The sequence below is a fragment of the Tyto alba genome, unplaced genomic scaffold (genome assembly GCF_018691265.1).
Source record: "Tyto alba isolate M040663 unplaced genomic scaffold, T.alba_DEE_v4.0 Super-Scaffold_9, whole genome shotgun sequence".
Lineage (NCBI taxonomy): Eukaryota > Metazoa > Chordata > Aves > Strigiformes > Tytonidae > Tyto > Tyto alba.
In genome coordinates this window covers 35,072,393-35,083,620 of record NW_024881330.1, presented here as the reverse complement: position 1 = coordinate 35,083,620, position 11,228 = coordinate 35,072,393, and the positions used below count along the sequence as shown (strand labels likewise).

At 44.3% G+C, this 11,228-nt stretch overlaps 1 protein-coding gene across 1 annotated transcript; it reads right to left on the bottom strand.

Moving 5' to 3' along the window:
- Positions 1–243: 243 nt before the first annotated feature.
- SBSPON (somatomedin B and thrombospondin type 1 domain containing) lies at positions 244–11,023 on the bottom strand. Its single transcript, XM_042786184.1, has 5 exons — positions 10,637–11,023; positions 2,972–3,166; positions 2,294–2,384; positions 1,280–1,456; positions 244–595 (listed from the first exon to the last, which is right to left on the bottom strand). Exons 1-5 carry the CDS (start codon positions 10,851–10,853, stop codon positions 478–480), a joined length of 798 nt encoding a protein of 265 aa, XP_042642118.1. The 5' UTR covers positions 10,854–11,023; the 3' UTR covers positions 244–477.
- Positions 11,024–11,228: the final 205 nt, after the last annotated feature.

Genomic DNA, 11,228 nt, shown 5'->3' with positions numbered 1-11,228 from the left:
AGAATACTTATCTAGTTGTAGTATAAACAACTGTCTGGAAGATACTGGGAAGGAAGTAAGGATCTAAACTGAGATCTGGTTTTAGCTCTCAAACTTTAATTTGTATTCACCCTTGCTATTTAATGATGACAGTAACTATTCTCAGACTTGAAAATGTTTGTCTGGCTCACTACTGAGTAGGAGCAGTGCCTGTGGCCAGGACTGTGGCCAGTAAAGAATGAGAACTTCAGGAAAAGTCACTACTACTGTTAGAAACATTAGCCCTTTAATTACAGAAGAGAAACATGGAAACATGCTTCTAGTGTTCTAATACAGAGATCAGTCTTAGCACTTTGTATTAAGGCAGAGGGAGTTTCCTGAAATGCTTCTTCCAAAGTTATAAGTCTCCTATAAAGGTTGCTTAGGCTTCAGAAAATGCAGCAGAAAGATGTAGATTTCTTGGTATTGGTGTTAATTTTCTTAATCTTTTTTAAACTTTTATGTAAAAATAAAGCTATGCACTAGGGGACATGAACAGTGCTCCAGCTGCCGAATCTTCTTCCAGGTTCCTTGGCACTGAGAGTTGCCAACTGCTTCCCAGTGTAAGATTTTACCTCTGAAATGTGACAATAAATGAGGAATTAAAACACCGAAAACTCTGTATTTCATGTTACTAGGTTGTGTTGTACAACATGTCAGAAGATTAAATTTGCTTAATAATGTAAGACTTTAATTAGCTCATCTAGCTCTTAAAATGTTTTCTGGAGAAGGCACTATGTTCCTTAGTACACAGGATGGTGGACTGAATAGCTGGTTGTATTAAGTAGTATGCATATTATAAATGTATAGATCAAATAAAATTCTGTTCTGAATATTAAATGTCTACTTTCAGAATTACTGTTCTAGAAACCCAAGTGTATAGGTTTGAGAGAAGTACTGATCCACCACTGTTAAACCTGAAATCAGATTTGGATTATGGCAGGAAAGACCATTTGTTAGTAAAAGTTCCCATAGCTGTAAAAAAGCCTCTTGCGCTACAGAAGTTGCATCATCCCTTCACAATAGCAAATAAAGTATTCAAAGCACCAAACTCTTCTGTTGAAATAATTTCCCAATTTTTTCTAGGTTTTTAAAGCTATTTCTGTGAGAACTGAAAGGGTAAACCCGAGTTCTGCAAGTGATACGAGCTGTTTCATTTTGTAGGTATAATAAATGCAGCTTTTAATGAGACCTTGAGAAGTCCTAACTTCTGTACTGGGTTTTGCTACAGAAGACACAGCAGAAAAATGCCTTTCTTTACCCATCTGCATTATGGCCATCTCCAGAACAGCGGTGCGTGTCAGTGTTCATAGCTGGAGGCTGGCAGGCTACGCACACAGTGTGTCCCTCACGTAGGTACTGCATCCATCGAGCGTACGGCCGATTCTCCAAAGCACAGTGGTGTGAAAGGGATTCTGTTTTAAATTCCACACAATATCTGATCAGAAGGAAAAGCACTAAATTAGTTATGACCGATAAAGCACAAACTAGGCGTATGCTTTTAATGTATTTACATATCATACAGGTGATATTAGTGAAGTGCAAGCTAGGCATCATCATTGCTAACAAGTCTGTTTCTGACCCTAACCTAATTAATGGGTTCTTAAAAGCATCGAGCAAACTATTTTCCATTCCACATCCCACTCCAGTGCTTTACGTATAATCTCACTTTCTGATTGTATTCTGTGTTCTTAAATTATGTTGAAAAACAGATCTCAGTAACCGGTCTTTTTTTTTTTCTATGCTCCTAAAAAAGAAAATGGAAAAGGGGCTTTAAGAATACCGATGGGCTTTATTGTTCTGGGAAAACTAGCATAGAACAAAGCACTATGAGCATTACAGACCCAGTAATAGCCTCATTTAAACTTCATAACCATCTCTGCTGGTAACCAAACAAAATTTTTTACTGCTTCTGTCAATTAATTGAAAAAAAGGTCTCTTGAGATCGATCACATTCAGCCCATTTTGTTTGTTCAGATACCTACGTCTGATTTCTCAGGCTTACACTTATGTATATATTCGGCTTTGGTTTAACATTATTTGCTGTTTGCTTTCAAAATCAGTTATCTTCAGATTTGCCATGACCCCAGTGTCTAAATCAGGACAAGTAGCAAGTAATAAAAAATATCTAGAACATGCAAATGAACTGTAATAGAGAAAAACAGTACAACTATAGCTTATTGTTTAATTATTGCATATTTCATTACATGATTCCCTGTAGCCAGCTATTTTCTATTGAACAAGATGACGCACATGCATATAATAAATAGATTACCCAGCTGCTTCTTTGTCTGAAACCCAGAGAGAAGGTGCTGCTCGCCGTTTTCTTTCTTTACCATATTCAGAGGTAGTTATGAAAGCAGGGACTGAGGAAGAAAGTAGTTACAGTAAGGCAGCAAGACAGTTGATTCGTATTTCAATTACTCTAACAGTGAGTGAATGAATTCAGGAGCTTGTGGATGGTGATGCTGACTGACTATCGAAAAAGGGATAAAATGTTGGCAACATCAGATCTCAACCCTACAGCTAAGCCCCCTCCTTATTCAGAAGAAATATATCTGGCAATGCACAGACACATCTAGTCTGTGAGGAACTAGGATGTGCTGGAATCCTCCAAGGAGCTCTGCTTCCTGTTTCGTACTGAATTTGTGTTCTAACTTTGCACAGAGATAATTTAATATTTACTGAAGGGCTTAAATCAAGAAACCGAATGAATGCATGCAGCTTAGTTGTAACTTAACAGAAATTAAGAAAAGCCTGAGTAGAAAAAAAACATACGAATAGAATAAAGAGCAATATGACAGTAGAAAGTAAGGTTTTAAATTGTGTTGTTAACCAGCCAGATGCAGATAGGTGCTTTTTTTTTTTTTTTTTTTTTTCTGTTCACTGACATCAGTAAAACTCATGAAGGCCCTGATGGGCACAAGGTACAGATAAGTCAAAGAGACAATACCATGTTCATGGCCACAGTCCTCTCCCTGGTAAGTCAGGTATTCCAGGCAGCCAGCCTTCTCCTCTAGAGCAGGGCAAGGTTCCCCACCATTTTTAGGTTCTTGCTGTACATAGCGCCTGCGTATCCGCAGATCAGGTTGACATTGTTCTGCGCAGCCACTCCAGTGGCTCCACTCCCCCACAACGCATGGAAGAGCTGCAAAGCAGGATTAAAACATTACTAGTAGTCAAGACTTCTGGTTTATCCTAGTTGCTCTCGGAAGCTTGAATACTGTGTTTTTCTTTCTTACTTACAGGGTTTTAAATGCTCCTCTAGGAGTTTGCATCTTCAAATTTAACATTCAAACCTGCCTGCAGTGCCTGGGTCCCTATTCCAGCCTTTGCCCAGAAGGAAACGGCTCCTCATGGAAACCTTTCACTAAATCTGTGGGGTTCTTCTGTCCCCTCTTCTGAAAGCACGCAGCATTAGCCCCGAAGGAGACCAGCTCGTTGATTGTCTAGAACCCGTGAGTGGTCTGACCTACCTTAGCAGTTCCTACACCACCAGATTTTGTTTAAAGGCTGGAACTTAACGTAGCAGAACTCAGGAAGCCTTTCAGTCCTCTTGATTCCCCTCTGATTTCTAAGCCCTTTCCTCAACACTGAAATAAGTTCCACTGCCACAGCTTTGGTGCCCTGTTTTAACACAAGGTGTCCTGCTCCACAGCCCTTGCTGCAAAGACAACTTTTGGTGATAATTTTGGTATTGATTAGTCTCAGAACAATGCAGGGACATGCGTGGAGTTGTGCTTTTGTGTCTGTATAGCTCCTGCTATAGATACAGCTGTACAACAATGCAGATGTTTAAACATACTAAATAAAATGTGTAAAAATGTGATTTTAAGGCCTTTTCCTCATTCCCAACTATAGAATAGTTGGCTGGATATTTTAATTTTAGTTCTCACAGATCACAAACTTCCTTTGAACTTGACAAAAACATTATGGAGAAAATGCCATTATTTTAAAAGTAAACTTTGAATGCTAAGAAACTGCATTTCCCTCAGGCAGAGAATCAACAGTACAGGTACAATACACTTGTACATTTGGTCTCTCCTAACCCAGCCTAACAGTCAGAAGTCATCTGTCGGGGAAGGGAGGGAGGGAGGGAGGGAGGGTGGGCTTTGTTTTGTATTCTGTGGTATTTTTCTGGCAATTGTTGAAACCTTTTCGTCTTTGACACCTTTTTGATTAAATAACATGCAGGTTCTTTAGAAAAATCCTAAATCGTCATATTATGTAGAGAATGAGCCCTTATTTCAGGTTTGTCACTTTTTGTAAGCTTTCTAGGAGAGATGTAAATGATAGGTTAAGCATCTATTAGTTTAGGTGTTGTTTTGAAACACAGAAATACTCAGATCTATCATATCTGTTATCCACTAGCCATATCCTTCCTTATTTTACTCTTGGCAGTGCATCTAATAATGATGGCATGCATGCTCCTTGTAGTTCTCATTTATATTAAGCACGATATGCATTTTCCCAACCTATAATTCTCCCTTCTCTTGCATTTTTCATTCATATTCTGGCAAAACAGTAGCTCTGTGTCAACCTTGCTAATGTAAGAATGGACGTTATGTCAGTTATCTTCCAGGTGGATACAAATAACCTATTCTGGAAGAAAAGGTTTTGCAGCCTGATTCCCAGAATACAGAAATGGGTGATGGACACACTATTCCTGAATAAGAATCTACGTAACACACAAGTCTTCACTTTCTCTGTCCATTAACACAGTAGGCAACAATAAAAACCACGCAGCCTTGTTTCCATGAAACTGAACTTTGCTTGGCCTCATCTCCGGGAACACCGAGCCCCAGGTTTTGAAAACTGTGTGGCCTCACAATTTCACTTGTAGCAGTCAAAATGAATCCTACAGCTCTTCAAAGCCGTACTGAGTGCTGACCCCAGAGGGGCTGGCTGAGGATGACCTCCAGGTGCTTACTGATGGAACAAACACAACCCCTCCAACGAGGATCTTCAAGTCTACATAGCCTCGGCAGGCAGAGCAGTGAAAGAACAGGTAAGAAAAATGTCTCACACATGGGCATCCATCAAGAGGAAGAATCCTCTGAGGATAAGCAGTCGTTTCCCTACATGAATAGTCCCCAGCCTGTGGCCTACCAGGACACTCAGTCAGAGCAGTGGTCAGTGCCCAGTAGTCTCTTTTGCTGGAGGCCACTTGGTAGTTGCTCCAGGTTGGACAGCCCCATTCCCGTGGATGGCTTTTCTCCTCGTCACTGTGTGTGTCCAGAGGAGATGGCCTCTGCCTGAACACCAGCGGCAGTGCCAGCTTTCCCATGCGTGCACAGTATGCTGTTGCACGAGCAGCTTTCCTTAACCTTAAAAGAAGACAAGCAGTCAAAACACTGCAGCACTGTGTACTAGTTCATGCTGCTTTCCCTAGTATCATTAGCTGCTTTTTCTTCCCTGATGGGCTTGCTTTTTCAATTAAGTTATAACTAATGTCATGTAATTGAAATACTAGCACATAGTGTCTTATAAAAACCTAAAGGTGCTTATGTTAATATTAGAGTTTCTTATTGATATGGAAATTCCCCATTTCTTTAAAGACTTGTTTTCATTGAGCATTGCAAATTACTTTATTTGTAGTGTGAATCACATTTTACTTTGCTTTTCCACTCCTTTATAAAGGCAGATCTTCAACATGATACCTAGAGAATGGTACAAAATATATGTTGTAACAATGGTTGGGCTATCTTAAATTGGTTCTGAATTGTCTGAGGTCATGCTTCTCATTATGTAGTTAATGAAACTTTTTCCTTTCCCATGTATGCTGTTTCCCATTAGCTTGTAATGAAACAATGAAACATATCACGTTTGGGATTTTTTTTTTTTCTCTATTTCCTGATAACAATTTAAATCCCCAAGAAGGTTTACAGCTTAACCACCGATTACATAATTGTATCAGTGTTGTAGGAAAGTGATGGGACCAAACTGTTTTTTCAGGAAAATATTTTATGCCCTCTGGGATTCTGTCAGTACAGAACATTGGGAAGAAAGAGTAAAATGGGATAACCTCTTTGTTGTTTGTGACTCTTTTCGCAAGACACAGAAATTTCTGGGTTTGATCCGTCACTACATCTCTAACTTCTCGGAGCACTACAGACATCATAAAGCAGATAAAACCCCTGGCAGAGGCTACCCAGCAGATGTCCTTACTGCACTATTACAGTTCCCCTCCTTTCCTCTCACTGGCACCTGTTCTGACCAAACTTGCTCACTTTTGAGTGGCCCGGTGGCACCATGTGTATGAGTGGCCGAAGATGCCGCATCCCACATCCTAAGGAACTCCACTGAAACAGAACCACGGAGGATCCCTGGGCATCAGGCCACCAGTTGTCCATCCTGTTAACCATTAGAATTCTCTGGCACTTCCTTCTACTCAGCGATAAACACTTTCCCAGACAGCTCCTGGGTATGATTGGTAGATCAGCACTGGAAAATAACATGGAAAAAGTATAGGGGTCCCTTTGCCAGATGCAGATTCCTGATGCTGCACCACCAGGCACTGCCCTCAGACACCTCCAGGTCCCCCAAGACACGCAGTCTCTGCGGCTGTGAAGGCACCACTCTAACATGTTGCGGCACAACCCTCAGGCATCTGTTTCAAGCACTGGGAATTTATAAAAAAGAAAATCAGCAACAGTAAAAAAGTCTTAGACCCTGCCATGGGCTAGCCAGGACAAGTGCTAAATGTAGTATGAACATCACAGTCTTTGTCATCTGGCCACAGGGACAGAAAACCGTCCTCGGCCCCATTTTATTCAATAATACAAGCACAGACTTCAATGCCTGAAGACACATCTTGGTTCTACCTGGAATACCCAAAGGACAGTAAGTGTCATCTAGCCCAGTTTCCTTACCAGCTGACTCTCTTCCAAGCTGGCTGTATGCATGACCTGCAGAAATAAGAATTTCTACATAATTTCAATCTCCTATTAGCACCTTGATATGCAGATAATAACAGGTCTAACATCACATTCTCCACACAGAAAACTCCCCAAGGGACTGAGTAGCTGCATAACAAATAAAGCGATGACTTCACATCTTACTGGAATTAAACCAAGCTGACAGTTAAATATTGGTCGTCTGCAGCGATACATGGCAATTTTATGGTCATCAAGATTTAGAAAAAGAAATATGAATTGCCTTAGTCATGTAGAATAAGAAGAATATTGGGTTGCTAGAATGGAATTTATCCAGTGGGATAATAATGTCACTCTTGCAGTCAGTACCCAGCAACTATTAAGGGACAATTCATCAGTTTTGTGTCTCATTGGAAAGATGTCAAAATCCCCAGCATGACAGAGAATGGGTCCCAGAGCTGACATGAAAGGAATGGTGCCATCTCTTGAAATACAAAAAGAAGTATCATGGACCCATGGCTACATCTCAGTGGTCTCTGTCTGTGTTACTACTGGTTCAGCTTAGTTAACACAATGGTGGTAGATGATGATTCATTGAAACAAAGAGAAGGATGCAAGTCAAAGGAGCCTGAAGAACAGGATTTATGCCCAGGTACCTACCAGTGTGAAAGCTAATGAGACACTTGGAAGTTCGAAAGTATACAGAAAAATTACATTGCTTATCCTAAGAAACACAGCTTGAGTGGTCAGGGGTTTGTTGGGTTTCTTTTTTTCCATTTACATCACAGTGAATCATAGATTTTTTTTTCTGAGTCACACTCTTTTTAATTTTTTCCCATCTCTGGAAAAAAGGGGATTACAGTATTTTCACTGAATCACTACACAACGTATGTTGTAATGTGGATTTTCTCAGAGTAACCACTTCAATTCAAATGATGAGTTCATTCCTTTTTCAGGCTTTCTCTTTGTGCAGTAGTTTCTATTTAAAATGCTCTCTACAAAAAAAATACTATTTCTTCATTTTCAGAACTATAAGGATATTTATTTTAAAAGATCTGTAAGGAGGTTTGCTTTAAAATCCTTGGGCCTAGGTTCAGCAGCCCATGGATATCTGCTGAGCCATCTGTTAATAGAGTATCAGACCTACTATGATTTTTAGTCATGACAGAATTTAACCATGGCATTGGCAGCTTTAGGACGCACCTCCTTTCAGTGGTTTCGATTATTTTGGAGCATTGTGTTTGTATTATTCCTAACACATTTCTTGATTACATATACTTGAGGCACTTCACACTTTCCCCAAATACTTCATCCCGTTAAATATTTGTAAACCGATGAAATGTCGTTTCAGCAGCTGCTGGAATCATGAGTGGGAGTTGCTAACAGGCTGACAAACAAGCTGTAGCACAAGAACCATTGGTCACCTTTTTTCACATCTTTTATATTTTTGAACTCTGCATTCAAAACTATGTTGGAGTTGAACTATGCCAATAAACACCCTCAGTGTCGCTAAACACATGGACAGAATTTAGAAGCACTCAGTGGTGAGACCTCAGCATCCAACAGGAACAAAACTGACTTTAAAATTTCTGGCCGTGCATGTCTAAGTTGACACAAGCTCTCACTGGAACTATTTGGAATTTCTGTTTATACAAAACATAACTTACCAGCTACTTGCAATAGAAAGTATATATGATCATTTGCCTCCAAAAGAATGAGTTCTTGTGATCAGTTTTGTAGTTTTTGGATGTATGAGTTCTAGGACCACCTCACCAGGATGCCTAAATCCTGTCCTCCCATGCTACACTCACGCAGAACGTCCTGCTCCCTTTGCTCGTGCTAACATTGCTGCTCGCACAACCGGGTGGTGAGGCAGTGCAGAGAGGCAAACCAGCCAGAAAAGGGCCATACAGAAATCAGAAAAAGGAGTTTGCTTCCTGAACTGGGCCGCTGGAGACTGTCAAATTCCAGCTCTGGTGCAGGAGAGAGAGAGAGACGGAGACTTCGCTGAGACTCCATCTTCCCGCCTAGATCTAGAGCACCCTCTGTCCATGCAGGGTACAGGGCAGAGACAGCACAAACCTGCCATGCCTTTCGAGGCAACCACCACTGAGCTTGAGACAAAAAATACCATCTTCATAACAATAAGGCATCATCAGGTGCCAGAAGTCATGCCAGAAGTTGTGTTAAGAGAGTGTCTAAACTAGAGCTTTTCAAGCACAAGTTTGAGCTTCTTTTTGAAGAGCATAGGAATTTTTAATCAGACTACAGCTCTGTTTTAATGCTAACACTCTCTCCTGTAACACCTGAAGAGTAAAAAACATTTGATTTAGTGAAAAGGTGCAATACATTGTGACTATATGACAAGCAAGCATCTTGTCAGTTCTCCCCCTACTGATTTTCCCAAATCAATATGTTTAAAAATGCTAGTTGTAAAGATGCAACCTTCTGTCAAACCTTGTGGGGCACATTTTTTTTTTTGCCTTCCGTTACACTGCAGAGATTATTTAGTGATCAGAGAACTGACCATGTTTCCTCTGCAGACCTGGGGTCAGAGCTCTGCTCTGCTGAGTCTTTCTGTGCAGCTTTCCACCACCTAGGACGAGTCTGCACCGCCCGACTGTCGTCCTACCCCCTTCCCAACCCAGGCAGGCGCAAGCCAACCTGGGTCCCACAGCTATGTGGCTGTGTCAGCACGGCGCTGAGCCTGCTGAATGCACCCTAATTAGCAGGACTGTGCCGCGGAGACTCATGACTGGCCTCCAGCCAGCCAGCTGGGAAGAGAGGTCCGGCTGTCTGAGCACCAGTGCTGCACCTGTAAAGCAAGGGGATTGTCCCCTCGTTTCAGGCGGAGGGAGGGAGGACAAGTTGTCAAGACCACAAAGGGTAGAAATACCATGGAAAGAGCGGGTGCATATACCTAAAAGGCTTCTGGGTCCGGCTTGGTAGAACTGGGCTACTTTCCCTTCCTTACCACTGGTCCCCACTTCCCCCACAGCCTGGCAGAGGGACCCTCTTGCTCATCCCCCTACGCTCATTTTGAAGTCCTTGCCTTCATGGTGGATTCTTGCTGATTCCTGCCCCTAGAAATGAGGAAAAAAACCTCAACATGGGGATTTTCCCGCTTATTTAATTGATATTTGTTTGGCAAGACCTGAGGAATCAGCTCAGAGACACAGACGGTACTAAATTAATCTCCCTGCTGTCACTGTAATCCTGCATCCCCCACTGTAATCGATGTGTGTTTGGGGTGAGCGTGAGTGAAGAGCAAGTATCGTAACAAATTCGGGTGAAAATAACTTCAGACTGGCAAACCCCAGGCACTGTGCTACAGCTGATCCAGAAACCTGGCAAATGGCTAGTGTGGGAAAAGTCTCTCTTCCCATTTCTGTGCCTGCTGCTACCCTCACCCAGCCCCTCCTGGTCCCTGCTCATGCCCACGCCCCGAGGCTGGTGGTACCGGGGAGGAATTTGGCCCTGCAGAGCCCCCTCACAGCTGAGACCCTTACCACACGCCCCATCTCCAAACCCCAGGAAAAAACCTCCAAAGCATCTGCGGGCAGCCAGCTGGCTGTACCTGGGGAAGGGGACGGCGGTGCCCCGGGGGGGATCCCCGCTCAGCCTGTCCCCACACCCACGCCCCTCACGGTGGGCTCGCCCGGGGCCGCGGCCCAGCCCGACACCCCCCACCCGGGGCCGGGGGGGGGGACGGGACGGCCGGGTCGGGGGGCGAAGGCACCTACCCGGGCACGCCTGGCCGTGGTCGTGGCAGCAGTCCCCGGCTCGCCGGCATTCTCCGTCGCAGTAGCAGGTCCCGTAGCCTCCTCCCGCCCTCCATCCCACGCCGGCACACGCAGCGTCCCGGCCCTCGCAGCACTTTCCCGAGCAGCTCCCCCCGGCCCCGCTCCCGGCCCACAGCAGCCCCAGCCACAGCGCTCCCGACAGCGCCGCGCCGCCCATCGCCGTGCCGCCCCGACGGGACGATCCCGCCACCGCCACGCGCTCCGGCCGCCACCGGCAGCCGGCGGAGCGGGGCGGGCTCGGCGGGGCAGGCGGCGGGGGCGGGGGGGGGGGGGGGGGGCGGCCCTCCCTGCCCGGCCCCGGCCCCGAGGGGCCCCGGGCAGCGGCAAAGCTGCCGCGGTAAAGCCTCGGGGCGTGGGGGGGGGGAGCGGGAGGTGGGGAGGGTGCGTGTTCCCGGGCGGTGTCCTGCAAAGCGGTGTCCCGGGCGGGGATATTCCCCCCGAGGATCCTCATGGCAGCGACCCACCCGGGGACGTTCTGTGTAGGGATGTCCCGCACAGCAGTGACCTCCGCGGCCACGTCTCATACAGCGAT